General features: G+C 40.4%; 2 protein-coding genes across 2 annotated transcripts in view; both read left to right on the top strand.

Annotated features, from left to right (window-relative positions):
• The window catches only part of RUVBL2 (RuvB like AAA ATPase 2), a 615,067-nt gene that overhangs the window by 79,967 nt on the left and 514,249 nt on the right, over positions 1 to 20,851 (top strand). The window lies entirely within an intron of this gene.
• SHANK1 (SH3 and multiple ankyrin repeat domains 1) overlaps positions 6,719 to 20,851 on the top strand; it is an 80,063-nt gene continuing 65,930 nt past the window's right edge. Inside the window, exons 1-3 of the mRNA XM_070729710.1 lie at positions 6,719 to 6,928; positions 15,457 to 15,660; positions 20,065 to 20,136. Coding sequence (XP_070585811.1) covers positions 6,719 to 6,928; positions 15,457 to 15,660; positions 20,065 to 20,136 — 486 coding nt within the window. The remainder of the gene's footprint in view (positions 6,929 to 15,456; positions 15,661 to 20,064; positions 20,137 to 20,851) is intronic.

Genomic DNA, 20,851 nt, shown 5'->3' with positions numbered 1-20,851 from the left:
TGGAGAAGGCCAACTCTTTGGGCCCTTGCAGGCCGCAGCGAGTTATGAAGGAGGAGGCGGTCCCGTAAGTAATCTGGCCCTGAGCCATTTAAGCCTTTAAAGGTAATAACCAACACCTTGAATTATATAGAAATACCTTGCTCAAGTAAACATTTTTGTCCTGAACAGTTCGTGCTCTTCTATCAGGATCTCACAGAAGTTTAAGTTCTTCAGAGCAGATTTGGAAAAACACTGCACTGTATTCATTGGTTCCATAGGGTACTAATAATGGCTGCAGTATGAGAACCGATTGGGCCAAAGAGTTTTTGCTCAGTTGAGTCATGAGTATTTTCCATTCGCATGTAAATCATGGTTTACAAGCATTCTCTACATGTGAAGATTGCATGCCACAGAATGGGCTAAACTGATGTAAGAGAGCCAGGAGTAAAATACCTTGTGGGAATAAAGTAACTTGTCATATAAATAGGACAATACCGAGAGATGGATGATGGAAAGGAATTACTATCTTTGCATGTTATTATTATTATTATTATTATTATCATTATTATTAATTAAATTTGTATGCCGACCCTCTCCGGAGACTTGGAGCGGCTCATAACGAAACACAATTCAAATCCAATAGTTAAAAACAATTTAAAACCCTTAATATAAAAAAGTCATACATCTCAGACAAACCATACATAAAACGGAAATGGCCCAGGGGATTTTAAGGAGTTTGTAAAAGGCAAGGACTGTGGGGGCAGTCCTGATCTCCGGGCGGAGTTGATTCCAGAGGGTTGGGGCCACCACAGAGAAGGCTCTTCCCCTGGGACCCGCCAGACGACATTGTTTCGTCGATGGGATCCGGAGAAGGCCAACTCTGTGGGACCTAATCGGTCGCTGGGATTCGTGCGGCAGAAGGCGGTCCCGGAGATATTCTGGTCCAATGCCATGAAGGGCTTTATAGGTCATAACCAATACTTTGAATTGTGACCAAAAACTGATCGGCAACCAATGCAGACTGCGGAGTGTTGGTGTGACATGGCCATATCTGGGAAAGCCCATGATTGCTCTCGCAGCTGCATTCTGCACGAACTGAAGTTTCTGAACACTCCTCAAAGGTAGCCACATGTAGAGAGCATTACAGTAGTCAAACCTCGAGGTGATGAGGGCATGAGTGACTGTGAGCAGTGACTCCCAGTCCAAGTAGGGCCGCAACTGGTGCACCAGGCAAACCTGGACAAACACTTCCCTCGCCACAGCCGAAAGATGGTCCTCTAATGTAAGCTGTGGATTGAGGAGGACGCCCAAGTTGCGGACTCTCTCTGAGGGGGTCAATAATCCCCCCCAGGGTAATAGACGGACAGATGGAATTGTCCTTGGGGGGCAAAACCCACAGCCACTCCGTCTTATCAGGGTTGAGTTTGAGTCTGTTGACAGCCATCCAGATCCTAACAGCTTCCAGGCACCCGCACATCACTTCCACTGCTTTGTTGACTGAATATGGGGTGGAGTTGTACATCTGGGTATCATCAGCATCTCCCGAAAATATTGCTTAAACCACTCATTGTTCAGTGATTTCTTTAAAAAATGCACTCTTCTATAAGTCAGTGGAATTTTTCATAAGAAAAATGGCATTCCGGAAAGAGAAACTTGTTTCTCTTTAATATTTTAGTACCTGTCTATTACTAACCTCGAACATGAGACAGAATTTGATTCAGAGTGCATTTTGGCAGGAACTTATGAATTTAGCTGTTCCCAAATAAATATGCAACGAGGAGCGCAATTCTTCCTCAGTAATTTCACTTCTCATTCACTGATTGCACTTCTGAGATTTTTGTGATGCAGTTCATTAAATAAGAGGTATACAAAAAGGAAAACAGTAAGAAAACATTTTCCTATATTGTTTTTGCAGGTGCAGGATCTGGTTTACAGATCATGGAACGCATTTCAGTAAAACAATAAGAAAAAGTGCAGAAAAGTATTTTCTAGTAGAAATGTGTTGTGTTAAAAAAAAAATTGGCTTGCAGAGATATGCTAAGCAAAATTGTAATTAAAATCTAAAAATGCTGATATTCAAAAAAAAACCATGGATAAAAAATTCCACAGATAGCTTGGACCTAAGCTGTTTCCATAAGCAATTCTTTGTAGGGATAGAAGTATAAAAATACAGATTTAAATGATTGTCCTAAGATGCATTCATAAAGCGCTCTTTAAGTTGCAGCTTTTTATCCGTGGTTTATTGACTGAGGAATGGTTTTCATAAATGCTGAACTACAATAGCGGGGCTGACAAGACACCATGTGTTCTTACACACAGATTTGCAACCTTCTAAGTAATCATCAATACATTTCAGAAGAGCAGAAAGTGATATGTTGTACAGTACACACAAATTGGTAATGTTATTAGAAATTCTGCTCTGCCTGGATGTACCAATAGAAGGCTAATCCAAGCAAATTTACATTGAGTTCTAATACAACTATGATTTTGCCTGCTGCCTAGAATAACTGACAGCCAAGCCAGGATTTTCTGTAGATTGGTGGTGTTTTAAATAGCTGGCACCAACCCAAATTAAATGTAAAAAAAGAAAAAAAGTGAAAAGAAGGTCTCAAAAATAAAATAAAAGGTTGGTGGCATTGTGCCTAAGAAAGTTGTGAGTTCTATTGTTGTTTTGTTTTATAAATTTGACAATTTAGTAATAATACGTGGTATCTTTTTTGCCCAACCCTAACACAATGGAATCAGTTTTATTAAGGGGTAATACTGTATCTCCATGCAATTTGACAACTCTTACACTAAACCAGAAATAAATCTCATAAGAGCATACTTTGTGAATTCATTTTAGGATTCTATTTTTCTTTGTATTTATCTGTTAACCGGTGACTGGTATGAACTGACCAGTTTAATGGGGGTTGAAAGCCAGATAAATATCAGAATGGGCAAAATCTAACTAAGCATGATGTTAAATGCTCCTTTTATAATGCATGGCTCTTTAAATACACATAGCTCTCTCGCTCTCTGTGTGTGTGTGTGTGTGTGTGTGTGTTTCATCACGTGCTAAAGCTTTCTATGGTTACTGCATGCAGAGAGAGAAGTACTTTAAGTCTTCTTTTTTGTTATTTTTTTGTGTAATATGATAGCTATTCGGATCTTTCTCTACTATCATACTGTGACTGTTCACAGCTAAAATGACAGCTTCTGCCAAAAAGTATCTTCTTGCAATATGGCCCTTGTTCAGTGAAAGCATATTAAAAAAGAAATTCTAAAATGTCTTCTAAAAATGTATTTATTTATACATTCATTCAATTTATATGAATGTGGAAGCCATGGATACATTTTTCCTTTTCTTCAGTGGAAAGGCAACAGTACAGTTCCTTTCCTTGGGCTAGATAATCGCTTAACTTCTTCCCAAGAGAGTCTGATATTTATGCGCATTTTTGTTCCGTATCTACCAGTAACAGAACAAATTTGAGACTTTCTCCACCTCAACGTTTTTCAATATCAGCCACCTTAGAATATGTGGACTTCAATTCTGATAATTCTCCATCTAGTGCTAGTTGGGGAATTCTGGGTGTTGCACTCTACATATCTGATAGAATAGAATAGATAATAGAATTCTTTATTGACCAAGTGTGATTGGACACACAAGGAATTTGTCATTGGTGCATATGCTCTCAGTGTGTTAGGACTCTGTCCATAACTGTTGGGTTGGTAATATATTGGCTGGAGGTGTTGCAGACTGCCACAAGAGGGAACTAGAGTTTATAGCTTATTTCTCTGAGTAACCCTCTCTGTCTCTTTGTCTGGCTACTCACTGTTTATGGCTACTCATTGTTAGGTTTGCTCTGCATTTTCTCTGCAATCTCTCTGTATTGTAGTTATGTATTACATCTTAAATGTGGTTAAATATTTGTTTGCTGATTATGATAAAGACAACTGGTAAGAAAGACTATGTACTTGGTAATACTGACTATTGTGTGTATGACTTTAGAGTAGACTATTTATCTGAATATGTTATTTCTCAAAGTAAACTTTAATTCAAGTTAGTATATCTGTGTGTGGCTGAGTAGTTATTCACAACTAATCTCAATCTAGACATTTCTATGTGTGCACAACCTTGGTAAACAAGGATTACTCTGCTCATACATTAACACAGTGTACATAAAAGAAAAGATAGATTTGTCAAAAATCATGAGGTACAACACTTAATGATTCTCGTTGGGTACAAATAAGCAATCAGGAAACAATCAATATTAATATAAACCATAAGGATACAAGCAACAAATTACAGTCATACAGTCATGTGGGAGGAGATGGGTGGTAGGAACGAAGAGAAGACTAATAGTAGTAGTAATGCAGCTTTAGTGAATAGTTTGAGGGTGGTAGAGGAATTATTTCTTTGGCAGAGTGATGGCGTTCAGGGAAAAACTGTTCTTGTGTCTAGTTGTCTTGGTGTGCAGTGCTGTATAGAGTCATTTTGAGGGTAGGAGTTGAAACAATTTTGAGGATATGAGGGGTCAGTAAGTATTTTCCTGGCCCTCTTTTTGACTCGTGCAGTATACAGGTCCTCAATGGAAGGCAGGTAATTGTTTTTTCTGCAGTTCTGATTCTCCTCTGAAGTCTGTGCCTGTCTTGTTGGGTTGCAGAACCAAAAAGTGACATGTTGAGAAACACTGACCTACATGTGCTATTAAAATACATTGTTTACTATTCTTGTGCTGATATCATGTGTCATCACTATTACTAATACTCAAAAGCTTTTATGACATTAAAGCTACCAGCAACAGTGTGTAAAGTATAGGAAACACTGGACACTATGTTTCTATGTTTCTATGACTTACATTGTTGAATCATCTGTTTTTGTCCACTTGGCTTCATGGAGAGGGTTTTTTTCCTTTGACCATCAGTTCTCTTTGTTATTATCTTTGTTCTTTCTTGATGTGTTGTATTCAATCATGGCAATCTCTGGTGTCTCAGAAAAAAAACCTAGTAATCTATGAGTCTCTAATATCTTGGTCAAGAGGGCATGATCTGGTATGCAATATCAAACAAGGAACGCTTTCCTGGGAAATACAGATATCAAAATTGACTTATTCTAACTCAGATTTACTTGCCCATTTAGTCTCAAATTTTCCTTTACAATTGACAACACTTCTCCATCGTCTTAAGCAAGTTGGCTGGAAATACTTGAAATTGGAACTTTCTCAAACTGTATGTTCATCCTTTGAGCTATGTTTCCCTCCACCTCATAGAGTATTTGTCTGTCTGAAATTAAAGGAGTGACAACATAGGGCAAATCATCTCCTTTTGGGCTAATTAATAGCCTTTCGGGCTAGTATCAAAAGTAGGGCAGTCATTCCAGGTCCTGTTACACTTTCTGGGACATTACGTGCTGCTTGCTTCCAGATTACATGGGCCTTGGGGCCAGCTGGAACTGGGACATAGAGCATGAAAAAGTCAGAGAAGGAGAGTGGGATGGAGGTGGGAGAGATGAGAGGGAAACTGATTGGCATGTGACTGGGGTGAGCTTGGAATGGGGCTTTTATACCTGCCACCTTTATGGGAGAGCAGAGGAGAGGAAAAAGTTGAAGGACATAGAACAAAACAGAGGCACAATAACAACAAAAGGAAGTAACCTAAAAGACAAAAGGGAATGGAAGGGCAGAATGATTTGTTTCCAAAGTATAAATAGAAAAATAACTAAATCTGAGATGTGCTAGACTGACAAATGAGATTTTATATATGTTTTTCAGAATGATGTTTATAGCGCTATGTGTCTAAACAAGTTTTCTATAAACTGCTTGGAAAGCATCCTTGAATACATGCAAACTGCTTTTTGTTTCTCCTATATGGTTGTGTGAATCCATTACCGTGAGACCAGGTGGCTGATAGTCATACCTTGCACAGTGTGAAAGGCTCATTATATGCACACATATGTTGACAGCTTGCTATATTGAAGTAGCAGTTGCTACCATCCCCTCGAGACTTTTCCTGTGTTCAGCACATCATGTTTGTCAGCCTTCTCCCAGTCATGTTCTTCTTAGTTCGCTGAATTTGATGGGCGTTGTAGTATGTTATACCTGGAAAGCACCAGACTGTGAAAAGCTGATTTAGTTACTAGGCATTATCTCAATTAATGAAGAAGCTAAGTTTACTGATCTCGGATTCTTTTTCTCTCATTGTTGCATATTTGTAAAAATTAGAAATTCCCATTCCCTGGTACTCATCAGAGAAAAGACAGTCATAATCTAGGAAACTCCTTAAGGAGGAAACCCAATCTGCCTCCTACACAGAGTAAGATGTGGGTGGGTGACACAATTAGCATTCACCCCAAGCCAGCAAAACAGCATGGGTGACCTTGCTGTGCCTTTATTTTTAAATCGACATAATCTTTAGTATTTGTGCTTATTTATGGAAGCATAAAGGATGACTTTGTACTAGACTTGTCCAAGATTTTATTTGGGTGTGAATGGGTGTTTTGATGTGGGACTATTTGATTTAAATGCCTTATTAGTATTGCAGTCTGTGAAGATGTCACAAGTAAATGCAAACAGGTGTATTTTAGAAGAATGCATCGTTTAGGTCTTGGATAGGGAGGCTATCATTGCATATGTTCTTAGGTCCCACCTGCTGTTCGTAATATATCCCTTGTCGCTCTCCTCCATGGAAAAATCTTTGTATCTTTCTTCTCTCCTAATTTTTGCAGTGCAGCCAGTGATGGTGCCCAGCACCTCTGACGATGCCCCAGAGCCCCGAATCAAGCGCGGAGGAGGAGGAGCACTTCTCCCAGTGCCCCGAGGGGGAGTCGGGCTCGGACAGCTCCCACGAGGGGCCCAGCCCCCCCGCCAGTCCTGCTAACCCTGCCCACAATCGCTCCATGTCAGTACCTGAGGACGCTCACTTCAGTATGATGGTCTTCCGAATTGGTATTCCTGATTTGCACCAGACGGTAAGGAACCATAGGGAGAGGAGGGAGGGTAGGGCGAAAGCTGAAACACTGTAGGAGGCACCCTGAGCTTTGAAGGTGTGGTGGAAATTTTTATTTGTTGCTTTTCCCCCAGTAATTTATGACCTTTTGATCATTTTAATCTGTCTCACAACTAAACAAGATCAAGCACAATGGGTATTTGGGTCGGAACTATGAAAGTAGGGGATAGATACCAAGCTGTAGATTAAATTGCGGATATTTTTTTTTAAAAAGGAAGAAGGCAATTGCAAGCCACTTGAATCAAACCTATTTCAAATTATATGTAGTTTTTCTACTTCTTAAGCCACTTGGAATATTACAACCATTTATTATCTTCATGTCATTTAGAGGCACTCTTTGGAATATAAAAGTAACAGGTCCCTGACCCAAAGGTTTTGCTATTCACAGGGGAGTGTAAGTGGAAGGAGGACTCTATTTTTGTTTCAGATTACCGAAACTAATTTTTATTCCAGTACTCATGATGTTACGCAATTGTGCCGTTTTTTACGGAATTATTCCTTGAATCAAATGCATCCCTTTTAAATCAGGACGTCTTGCTCACTATATTTCTTCGTCTTTCAGAGTGCTGCTGCACACAGCATGAGCTTATTAAGGGCGGGTAAAATCTGCTGTAGGTTTGGGGGCAGGAATGTGTGTAGCATCAGGTGACCTTGTCTTTAAATCATTGTTTCTGCTATAGGGAAGGGTGGCACGAGAAATATGGACCGACAAAAGAAGATTAAACTTCCATTTTTAGTCCCTCACCAAGTCCACTGCTGTCCTTTGAGAAGTAATTAATGCAGAACTGAGTTCACCCTGAGCTCAGCAATAAAACGAACATATTACTTTTTTGCTTCATTAGCAATAAAACAAGGACACTGCTACAACTGCTTGTACTTTCATCCAACAGTCCTTTGATATGGAGAGACAACTGCAGACCTAGGCAAAGCATGCTTCCCTTTTCCTCCTCTTCCCTTCCAGTTTTTTTTTTTGCACAACTGCCCTTAGCATCTCTGAGCATCTGAGAAATGCTTTGCCTTCATTATGTGCAACTGCATGTGTTGATATGAGCTGCTGTGAAATTCTCCATAGAAATCCATATATACATCCTAGATCAGTGATGGCGAACCTTTATTCCCTTGGGTGCTGAAAGAGCTTGCGCGCACGTTATCATGTATGCGTGAGTACCCCCCATAATTCAATGCCTCGGGAGAGTGAAAACAGCTTCCCCCATCCCCCCGGAGGCCCTCTGGAGGCCAGAAACAGCCTGTTTCCCAACTTCTCGTGGGCCCAGTAGGCTCATGTTTTCAGCTTCCCCAGACTCCAAAGGCTTTCCTGGAGCTGGGAGATTGTAAAAACACCCTCCTCCATCCCCCTGGAGGCTCTCTGGAAGCCAAAAACGCCCTCCCAGAACCTCTGTGCAAGCCAAAAAACAGCTGGCTGGCACACATATGCAAGTTGGAGCTGAGTTAGGGCAATGGCTGGCATGCCAGTAGATATGGCTCTGCGTGCCATCTGTGGCACCCGTGCCATAGGTTTGTCATCACTGTCCTAGATTATCCCATCTTCTTCTATGAGATTGTAAACTGGTGGTACAAATCCCAAGAAAAGCTAGCTGAGTGAAATTAGTGGAAAAAAATTATAATAGGAGACAATTAGATCCTGATGATCATTTCCTCTTTTTTCAAGTACAGTATGGGGTTTTTTTTTAGAATTTAAAAATATAATTATACACTAGAGATTTTTTACCCAGTATATGGCTTTCTGCATATGTTTGATTTGAATTCCAGAAATTGTAAATTACTGTAGTCAGAATTAGGAGTTTATGTTGGAGAAGACTTTATAAGAACCTCTGATGTTCATTACTTTCAGAAGGAATTTATTCAGGGTGTCCAGCAAACCTGGAAAACAGGGAAATCAGGGAATAATCAGGGAAATCGGCGGTTCAGGAAATATCAGGGAATTATCAGGGAATTTGTGGGGAAAAAAGAACAAATCAGGGAAAAAACCAAATTGTATTAAAATGTTTAAAAGTCAGGGAAAAATCATGCAAAAAAAGAAAACCCCAGATCGCGCTGCCTAGCAGTGTCAAGCAAAAATTACCCTAACTGTGGCAACAACTTGCTTCCTCGGCTACTGATATTTGCTTAGCTGTTTGGTATGACATCATCTGCGACTGCGCCTTAACTAGATCACAAGTTACAGGGAAATGTCAGGGAAATATCAGGAAATTTCAAAATGCTTTCCCCCTGGACTCCCTGTTTATTGTAATGAGTTGATCACATAATCTTTAGATAACCTTATGTCTGTCTCTATTATATTGCAGTCCATTTTCTCAGTCTATCTTCTCGTTCAGCCAAATTTACTATCAATTCTAACCTCTCTATGTCCTCAATCTCAGTGTAAAGATCCATATGCATTGGGTCTTGAATCTAAACTAAGACTCAATCCCAAAAGGTATAATGCCAAAATTAAGATAATGAGAAATAAGAACTGCCTAAGCACATAGAAACATAGAAACATAGAAGTCTGACGGCAGAAAAAGACCTCATGGTCCATCTAGTCTGCCCTTATACTATTTTCTGTATTTTATCTTAGGATGGATATATGTTTATCCCAGGCATGTTTAAATTCAGTTACTGTGGATTTATCTACCACGTCTGCTGGAAGTTTGTTCCAAGGATCTACTACTCTTTCAGTAAAATAATATTTTCTCATGTTGCTTTTGATCTTTCCCCCAACTAACTTCAGATTGTGTCCCCTTGTTCTTGTGTTCACTTTCCTATTAAAAACACTTCCCTCCTGAACCTTATTTAACCCTTTAATATATTTAAATGTTTCGATCATGTCCCCCCTTTTCCTTCTGTCCTCCAGACTATACAGATTGAGTTCATTAAGTCTTTCCTGATACGTTTTATGCTTAAGACCTTCCACCATTCTTGTAGCCCGTCTTTGGACCCGTTCAATTTTGTCAATATCTTTTTGTAGGTGAGGTCTCCAGAACTGAACACAGTATTCCAAATGGGGTCTCACCAGCATTCTATATAGCGGGATCACAATCTCCCTCTTCCTGCTTGTTATACCTCTAGCTATGCAGCCAAGCATCCTACTTGCTTTCCCTACCGCCTGACTGCACTGCTCACCCATTTTGAGACTGTCAGAAATCACTACCCCTAAATCCTTTTCTTCTGAAGTATTTGCTAACACAGAACTGCCAATACAATACTCAGATTGAGGATTCCTTTTGATGCCTTTCTGACCATAGAGTAAACTTAGTAAATTTTCTCTTGTAATTGAAGTTGGAAGATTATCTTTGCAAATATAACCCAGAGAGTATTACCTGGACTTCTCTTTTGGAAAAAAGCACAAGAAACACATGGCTGGACAGCTATTTTGGATAGAGAACTTGGACGGCTATCAGGATGCTAATTATCCAGCAGACCTTAGCACATTCGCTTTTCTTCATAAACATAATTGAGTTTTAAGAGCTGCTATTTTTATTTCCTGCAACACCACTTTGAGATGTTTGGAAAAGTTATAAGATAGCTATCATCCCCAGTCATTCACAGCTGCTGCTAGCCACCATAATTGGAGACCCAACATCGAAGAGGGTCCATCTAGTTACTAGTAGATACACATGAAACCAGGGGAGAAAGTTATACACCACTGCTATTTATCAAACATGCCATATAAACTTAGTAATTAAAGACTGTCATTTTCCTCAGCACACCAAGAACATACAGGTTGGTTTCAGAGAGTACAGAATCTATCAACCATTGTACAAGTGGAAGATTTGTGACTTCTATTCTGTAATTTATTAATAGCTGTGTAAAGTAATCTATGTTCTCTTTCATTTAACCCAATTAATTTCTTTGTTCTTTAACACTGTGTTCTAAATAGACTTCAATAGTTTGCACATGCAGGGTGCTTACCTATTCTAGTATATAGCTCTGTGTGTGTGTGTGTGTGTGTGTGTGTGTGTGTGTGTGTGTGTGTGTAAGTAAAATATAAGCACCTCCATCAGGTTGTGGCCACAAAGAAATGCCAAGTACATTGGTCAGTATCACTTTGGAGAAGACAGACCCACTGGTTATATTCTCTCTACCCATCCAGAAATGTTTAGTGTCTCTTTAAACCCATGCCCTGCCAATGTTCAATTTGGGCCCCACTTCTATTCATGGGGCAACCATGGAAACCGTTGCTAGAGATCACAAATTGTCGTGGCCATGGAAACAAGGATAGAGTTGCCAGCGTGTGTCTTGCTGATTGTCCTTTCTTACCTTCCCCTGCTCCCCAGTTCTGACCCTGGATGTCTGAAGACTGAGAGAAAGAGATGTAAATTGCAAGGAAAGTTGGAAAGAGAAACCCCATCTTGATACTATGGTGCATCAAGAAATCAGCAGAAAGGATAAAATGCATAAGGAGCAAAAGGAGCAAAAGGCAGGAATGTCCAGGCCTGTTTCGTTCAAGTATATATTTTTGCCAAAATCCTGTAATTCATAATACATACCAGGTTTTCCCAATCAGGCACCTTCTGGATGTACAAAGCCATCAAAAGATCAATCGTCCACAGGCAGATCTTTGCTGAGATCTGTTTGTCATCCAAACATAAGGAAAGCGCCATTTTTGAGGAAGATTGTGTAGGACTGCAATATAGCAGCTAAGTTTTGTACCTGAAGTAAGGGATGCATTCATAAGAGTTCCCTTATTTTTCCTGCCATAATTAAATTAGAAAGCATCCATAAAAGGGGGGGAACGTGTGGGGGTGTTGGGGTGGCACAAGTGATGGGAGCAGTATTGTACCACCACGGCGGTGCTCCAAGACACTGCATGTATGTACAAAAGGTGGGGACCTTGTGGGGATGGCTCACTCATTTGACAGAAGGACTGAATTCTTCAGACTTCCCTGCTTTATTCATTCAATTTTTATGACTGCCCGTCTTATCTAAGTGACTCTCGGCAGCCCCTAGCACGAGGGTATCAAACTCAGTTTCATTGCGGGCCACATCAGGGTTGTGTTTGACCTCAGGGAGGACGTGGGGGTGGCTGGGGGTGGGCATGGCCAGCCCGACGTCATTAGTTGAAGCTCCGTTTTCGGCTACGACAGCCTCCTGCAACCCTCTGCCAGAAAAAATGGAGGTCAGGGTATCTGCATGTGCCCTGCCCAGGCTCCATTTTTGCCCACAATAGCCTCTTGCAGCTCTCTGCCAGTGAAAACGTCAGAAACACCATGGGCCAGTCATTTGTTGTTTCCAGGGTGGCCCTGCAAGGTAGATCTAAGGACCGGCCTGTGGGGCCTCTGCCAGCAAAAACGGAGCATGGGAAAGCAGCACAGTGGCCCTTTTCACTGGCAGAGGACTGCAGGAGGCCATTGCAGCAGAAAATGGAGCCCAGGGAGGGGCACACGGGGCCTCCCGAACTCAATTTCTCCCCTCATTTCCGCCTGGACCACCACAAGTGCCTCTGACACAAGTGATGTTGAGCTGGCCATGCCCACCATGGTCACACCCACCTGGACACACCCACTGCCTCTCCCAAGGTCAAACAAAACCCTGATGTGGCCCTCAGTGAAATTGAGTTTGATACCCATGCACTAGGTGATACTCTTTCATAAATGGGACCTGCAACATGCCTCTCTTGCCAGTTATGATGGGCAGTGTTCCCTCTAATTTTTTGGGGGGTGGTGGAAAAGTATAGTGTCTGAGCGGCAGTCCTTTCGGGACTGGGTGGCACAGAAATAATAAATAAATAAGCAAACAAACAAACAAACAAATAAAAAACCCACCCTGTTTTGCCTCAGAGAATTTCAAAATAAAATACTGTACTGTGTGTCTATAACAGTGAGCTCATAATAGGGCAACTCTATCAATATCAAAATGCCACTTAAATAGTTGAGCTAGTTTCAAACTAGATTTTGGTTTTCTTTCTCTCTTCCTTACTCCCATTCTTTTTCTTTCTCTTTTCCTTCCTCTCTTTTTTCTATCTGTTTCTCTCTCTTCCTCTCTCTCTCCTTCCCTCTCACTCTTTCCCTCTCGGCTTCTGGGCAGGTTTGGAAAACTCTGAGTTGATGATGATTTTTAAGTGAGCGATTGCTCACTGCTCAGCTTAGAGGGAACTATGATGATGGGATAAGTAGATCCAACATTGTTTCCCTTACATAGCATACTGCTACTATCACATTTTCGCATCTCCTATGAGCAATAAACAAATGATGGATCACATAGGAAACATTAACACAGATACAACAGATCTGTGAGAGGAAATTATGGAAAAATATGAACAGAATCTTGGTGCCCAAAATGAATTGAAAGGCCTTGCAATTGCTCATATTTTGATTTAAGCAACATTAAAACATCTATTTAAAGACACAGTTACTATTTTCATTATATCTAAAGTCTAAAATTCCACTGTTTGCAGCATCCTTTCTTTATACATTGGGGTACAACTTCCATGAAAAGGAATACATCTGAAGGAAATCCAGTATGTGTGTGTGTGTGAGAGAGAGAGAGAGAGAGAGAGAGAGAGAGAGAGAGAGAGAGAGATTTAGTCAAGTCACACTGGTATATGGGAGGAACATACAGCTTCCTTTAAAAAAAACATATTAGCAAAATATGTCTCACACACACACACACACTCGTGATCGCAATTTTGGAGCGAGCCGCATATAAATACAATACAATAAAATAAATAAAATATTTATTTCTGAACAAATGCTGTCATTTATTTCTGAATACAGCGATCCCCCGAGTTTCGCGATCTCGATCTTTGCGAAACGCTATATCGCAATTTTTCCACCCAATGACGTCACTCCCTTCCTTTCTCATCTTTCTTTCTCTCTCTCTTTCTCTATCTTGCTTCTTCCTCTCTCACACTCTCTTCCTCCCTCTCTCATCTCTTTCTTTCCTTCTCTCTCTTTCTCTATCTCTCCTCCTCTTGCTCTCGAGCGGCGGGCGGCACCCAGGGAAGGTTCCTTCGGCCGCCCACCAGCTGATCTGCTCGGCAGCGCAGTAGCAGCGAGGAGCCGAAGATGGGGTTTCCCCTTTGCGTGGGCAACGGGGAAACCCCATCTTCGGCTCCTCGCTGCTACTGTGCTGCCGAGCAGATCAGCTGGTGGGCAGCCGAAGGAATCTTCCCTGGGTCTTCAACTCCCAGAGCGGCGGACAAGCGGCGGCCGGACAAGCGGCCGGACAAGCGGAAAAGCGGTAGACAAGCGGGCAGGCAGGCGGCTCCTCAGCTGCTGGGTCTTCCCAGGTGCGGAAGTAAAAACACCATCTGCGCATGCGCGGCCATGGAAAAAGGGGCGCGCATGCGCAGATGGTGTTTTTACTTCCGCACCACTACATCGCGAAAAATCGATTATCGTGAGGGGTCTTGGAACAGAACCCTCGCGATAATCGGGGGATCACTGTAAACACTTTCAATAGTACCACCTCTGCACTACTACTCACTCAGCGTTAAACAGTATATTAAAAATAAAATAAAATGATAGCTTGAGCTGCCATAGGTTTTAGAAGGTCTGTAAAAGTTGGGCTTCTTGGGAAAGTCAGTAACTGTCTTACTTGAACTTGAGTTTCAGTGAAGAATGCAAATTCCTCTGTTTCATTTGTGGACATATGGGGAAAAGTTTAGATTCTGCAAAATGGCCAAACCAAAGGTTGAATTCAAAGGCAGTAGAGTAACTGAAGAGTGCTAGTATTAAAATAACATTGCATTAAAACGTATTTAATGCACCTAAATAAATATAAATGTAAGCTACTTTTAAGCCACAGCTCACATTTTCTATCACAATACAGTATTCCCAGACTCCTTATTGGAACATTTCTGGCTATAGACAGAGGCATGCCAAGATTAAGATCTCTCTTACCTGGTGCTCTTCTCATTAAAAATGGCTTAATTGAATCCAGAAATTCTTTGTATCAATGAGACTGTGTTGCCTCCCCAACCTCCCTCTGATATTAAAGTAAGTTTTCTCCAGGTTGAGATGGATTCCTAGTAATTTCATGAACGCATCGATAGCTTTCTTGGCAAGAATATAGAAGTGTTTTGCCACCACTGTCTTCCAAGAGTCTAGCCTTTAATGTTGATATTGCCTAGAGGTCTTCCATCTAACAAACCGCTAAGGCTGTTTGTGCTTTAGGCTGAGTTTCAGAAAGGTGCTTCAAAGTGTTCAGGAACACAAGCTGTTTTAAGCAGCTGGGTTTTTTCCCTAGATTGTGTGCAGCAGATGGGTTCTATTTTTATGCTCCTGCATGCTCCAAAATGCCTTTTTGAAATCATACCCAAAACTCTCCATGGCCCTACTAACTAGATTGACCCATCTTAGCTATTTCAGATTAACCAAGGTTTGCTATCACAGAAAAAACAACAGCATATGCAAAGCTAAAAAGCATTATTATAGAACACAGAGTGCGCCCTTGGGGAAGAATCGTGCTATTATTTGGGGCCAATTTGATGGGATTGTTTTGCTTTCTATCCACACCCTTCTCTTGCATGGCCTGTTTCTGCTTTAGAAATGCCTACGTTTCAACCCTGATGCAGCCATTTGGGTGGCAAAACAACAAATTCTCTGCACCCTCAACGAAAGCCTCAAGGATGTTCTAAATTATGGACTCTTCCAGCCAGCCACCAATGGCCGGGATGCGAAATTCCTAGATGAAGAGCGACTCTTGCGCGAGTACCCACAGAGTTTTGAAAAGGGGGTACCCTATCTTGAGGTAAGGTTGCTACTTATCTAATGGCACTCTTGGGTCAGAGAGGGATGAGCATTATGGGAGAACACTGCTAGTTTATTTTTATTTTATTTTTAAACACCAAATAACAGTATGTGCATACAGTTGTCCACTATTTGCAAAAACTCCAATTAGGAATTTAGGGAAGACTACTTAAATCATCACTAATTTGAGAAGCATTTCTAATCTAATGGTTCCTAGGCAAGGTGATATTTTTGGCTCTGGTTTCCTTCCTCTCAAGGCTTTTATCACTTTTGACTCACCTTTGTTTCCTATTATTTCTACTACTACTACTACTAGGAGCAAACCTACTATTTTTTCTTCTTCACCTTGTTGCTTGCTAGTCAATAATTGCATATAAAATAAAAGTACTGTGCTGTCCAGCCAACTTGATTTTAAAGCACCAAATATTTCCTTTCCTAGTGAACTGAACCAATGTGACTGAAGCCAATGTGGGACAAGTCACTGTGTTCCACTGTTCCTGCTGCCTATGCATCTCCAAGATAATGGGTAGTTGGTCCTGTTTGCTTTTATGTAAGGGAATTAATGTATTATGCTTTTAAATGGAGCATAGCAGAACCTCTAACAGCTACCTAACTCATATCTTTCTTTTGTGGAAGGCCTATCCTGGAGGCCAAACTCATTTTTTGCTCATCATTAGAGGTTTCTTTATTCACCAATTCTTGGGGAGAGTGATAAATTGGCCAAAACCACAGACTAAGAACTTTCGAGCCTGGGGAAATGTTTTTAGTAGCCATGGCCATTATGTCAATAAAATAAATGATGGTTAATAGTTGTGGCAACAATATGTTACTCTCATCAAAATGGACAGGACTTGTATTTTCTGGGACTTAGTGTGTGTGTTTGGGGGAAGGGATATTTGAGAAGAATTTATCTATATAATCTAAATAAAGAACTATACTTTTTCCATTTTTACCAAAAATTGATGTGAAAATAATTGCTGAAATTTGGTATGATTTGCAGACGCCACAAATTTACACTTTGGCTATAGTGCAAATTTCAATTTATCCATTCTTTTCATAAGGACATAAATACAGAGAGACTTACTTTAAGGAATGCCTTGTTTAGTACATGTTTCCAGTTATGGTGGTGATGAAAAAGTCCTCACATTTACAACCTTCACAAATGTGTGGCAAAGAAAAGCTGAAGCAAAATTGTAAAAGGGTGATGTTTCATTTAGGGATCACTTCACCAATGTTGTAACTTCAAATGGTCATAAAATGCACTGCTGTAAATTGAGGACTATCTGTATGTGCAAATTTTCTCTTGCTCATCAGTTGCTTTACAAGCCTAATGTCAGTCACTTGTTTTATATATATATAAATTACAGTAACTAAAACATAATGCTGTTAAACATTTATCTATATCCTTTGGATTCATAATAGGAATAGAGTTTTCTCAAGATTAAAGAATGCATTAAATATATCTAAGTTTTGTTAGACTTCTAAGATTATGTGTCCATTTTCCTAACAATCCTTGGGTCCACAAAGAAACTGATCCTACAATGTGGGTTTTGAAAAATTATGGAATTATAGGGGAATGATGAAAGTTGGATGTGTTTCTTTCCAGAACTGTAACTGCCTTCTATTAAGCTACAGTGAAATACAGCCTATAACAGTTTGAATCTAGAAGTTAGTCATGCTTAAGTCCAGTTAAAACCTTCAATGAGATTGAAGGGCTGGTAATAATCAGATTAACGGTAAGGAAGCCTTGCCCGTAAACTTGCAATATGATTAATCAGATGCATGAAGTGCAGGAAAGTGGGAAGGATAAGGTAAGGCAACAGAGGAAAAATGATAAATTAGCTAACGTCTGGAAATGCAGATTTGTCTTGAGTCATTTCTTGAAGAGTGGGAGGTACTGAATCATATGAATATTCAAAGATGATGCATTTCTTTCAGATCTATGGAAATTAAAGCTGTAATGCTCGGAGGATGTGAAACTGGACATTCTTTTTCCTATCCTGTAAAAAATATGACTTTAACAATCGAGTTGTCGAAGCGTGGAACTCATTACCAGACTCAATAGTGTCAACCCCTAACCCCCAACATTTCTCCCTTAGACTATCCACAATTGACCTCTCCAGGTTGCTAAGAGGTCAGTAAGGGGCGTACATAAGTGCACTAGTGTGCCTTTCGTCCCCTGTCCAATTGTCTTTCCTTTATCTCATATATCATATATATTTTCTTCCTTTCATATATCTTCTCCTCTATTTTATATTTTTCTTTATATATATTACCTCATTATTATTATTATTATTATTATTATTATTATTATTATTATTTATTGGATTTGTATGCCGCCCCTCTCCGTAGACTCGGGGCAGCTAACAACAGTGATAAAAAACAGCATGTAACAATCCAATATTAAAACAACTAAAAAAACCCTTATTATAAAACCAAACATACATACAAACATACCATGCATAAATTGTAAAGACCTAGGGGGAAAGAGTATCTCAGTTCCTCCATGCCTGACAGCAAAGATGGGTTTTAAGAAGCTTATGAAAGGCGAGGAGGGTGGGGAGTTGGTTCCAGAGGGCCAGGGCCACCACAGAGAAGGCTCTTTCCCTGGTCCTGCCAAATGACATTGTTTAGTTGACGGGACCCGGAGAAGGCCCACTCTGTGGGACCTAACTGGTCACTGGGATTCGTGCAGCAGAAGGCGGTCCCGGAGATAATCTGGTCCGGTGCCATGAAGGGCTTTATAGGTCATAACCAACACTTTGAATTGTGACTGGAAACTGATCGGCAACCAATGCAGACTGCAGAGTGTTGGTGTAAATGGACATATTTGGGAAAGCCCATGGTTGCTCTCGCAGCTGCATTCTGCACGATCTGAAGTTTCCGAACGCTTTTCAAAGGTAGCCCCATGTAGAGAGCATTACAGTAGTCGAACCTCGAAGTGATGAGGGCATGAGTGACTGTGAGCAGCGATTCCCAATCCAAATAGGGCCACAACTGATGCACCAGCCGAACCTGGGCAAACGCCCCCCTCGCCACAGCTGAAAGATGTTTCTCTAATGTGAGCTGTGGATTGAGGAGGACTCCCAAGTTGCGGACCCTCTCTGAGGGGGTCAGTGATTCCCCCTCCCCCAGAGTAATGGATGGACAGATGGAATTGTCCTTGGGAGGCAAAACCCACAGCCACTCCGTCTTATCAATGTCTATTCTCCTCTATATGTATTGTGTATTGGACAAATAAACAAATAAAATAAAAAATAAATATCCATAGGCACTCACGGAAATGTGTGCATAAATGCTAAAAGCCCATATAGTGTTCTGAATTCAGTATTTCTCACACATTTCATCCTGCAGCATTCAGCAACATGCAGTCATTAATTTTGTTTAAGTTTTAACTAAATCACAGGGGTGCAGTGCAACTTGCATCAGATTAGTACGACGTTCCTTTTGTCATTTGCCCACTCTTGACCTTCCCTGCAGATGCCTCTTTCTGGTGGGTAAACCCCATAACTGAAAAAATAATTTTATTGGATGGGAGGTTATCACTGATGGCTAAAGGGATGAAATAGATTGAAAAAGCTTAAGGAATCAATAACAAAAACTATTCAATTTCTTCCCTCCCCGCCAATCCCAAAAGCAGGCTAGTTCTGGGATTAATGTGGTAGAGGTAATTTAGGGGACTGCAAAACATGTACCGGAAGTTATATGCAACCTACAAGTAGTGCAACTATGAACTAAAAGAACCAAGAATGGCTTCAGATTTAGGTAGAGCTATGAATGAAGAGTCCTCTGCACTATTTCATATTGTCAAGAAATACTGGAGGGATCTGTAGCCAATAGCTCAAACCTGCTGGATCCAACTGTGCCTTTGATTTTTTTGCCTCAGGGTAGTACTAATTATTGGGTATCACTGACAATTAGAAAATGGACCTGATGATTTGATGCCAATTAAGTGTGTCACTCCAAGAAAATTAATGTATGGAGGGAGAGCGTCAGGGTAGGGAAGAAGAGTGGCAACTGCCCAAGTCAAACAGATGCTTACGGGGATTCTGGAAATGTTTAGGCAACGACTGTGATTACACACCTGTAAACAATGCATCAAGCTTTTTGCATCTGCTGTCTTGTAAAAAAAGTGATGCTGTAGGGTGCCAAAGAGGGAATCCATTATTTGTTTTAAATTTGCAGAATTATGCCATTCAGTTGAATTAGATACTAGAATTAGATACTAGCCTTCAAACAAGCCCTGAATGGGTAGCATCTGTGTGGGAGAAAGAAACCGTCACTTTATTTATGTTTATTTATGTTCATTCATGTTTTTCCTGAGGCTCCAAATGTATGTGCTATATACAGCTGCAGTCAATGCCCCACTTCCCCATTCTCTGTTATTGCCATCTTTTTTTTGCAGTTCCGCTACAAGACACGAGTATACAAGCAAACCAACCTTGATGAGAAGCAGCTAGCAAAACTCCACACGAAGGTGAGAAAAGAGAGAAAATAATTTTCTAAAGCTCTATGGAAAGAATAAAAAATTCAGTCTGTGGAAAGAATCTAAACTGGCTGTGAAAATCCCAATTTTTTGTATTATCATCCAATATACAGAGTTGACCTGCCGTTTTAGGTCCCTATCATGTAAATAAGACAAAGTATAAGAGCTCCACTACTCCTTTTAATCTTCCCTATTCCTTTTAAGAGGTACTAACCTCCTAGCAGACTAATCAGAATAAAAGATCAGGCTGGTTGCTTGGTCACCTTATTGACATGCTTGCATTAATAAGACTTAAAAAAAAGAAGAAAACCAGCTGGCAGATGTTCTAAGATGCACCATCTTAGAACATTCCAAAATAAAGGAGTTAAACCTTAAACCATAGTTACAATTGAGAAAATGTGACTATCCTAGACCAGGCCAAGTCCAAAAATGGCAGGAAATCAATAGACCTATAGACATTAACAACATCTATAGACAATGCGAAATAGGCAATCAGCTGGTCCAAAAGAGAACAAAAATGTTACCTAGTTAGTTTAATGAAAGGTCTGCAAAATAACAAGCAAACTCAGAGAGCACCAGGGACAGCTCAACCTTTAGTAATTTTAAGGCAAATTTTAATACGTTAGTAAGTAAATTTTGGAGGCAAATGAATAAACACATAATTAGTGTAAAAGGTAAAATGAAGACAATAATTGAAGACAATTGC

This window comes from Erythrolamprus reginae, chromosome Z (assembly GCF_031021105.1).
Source record: "Erythrolamprus reginae isolate rEryReg1 chromosome Z, rEryReg1.hap1, whole genome shotgun sequence".
In the NCBI taxonomy this organism is placed as follows: domain Eukaryota; kingdom Metazoa; phylum Chordata; class Lepidosauria; order Squamata; family Dipsadidae; genus Erythrolamprus; species Erythrolamprus reginae.
This window is presented reverse-complemented; position numbering and strand designations above follow the sequence as displayed.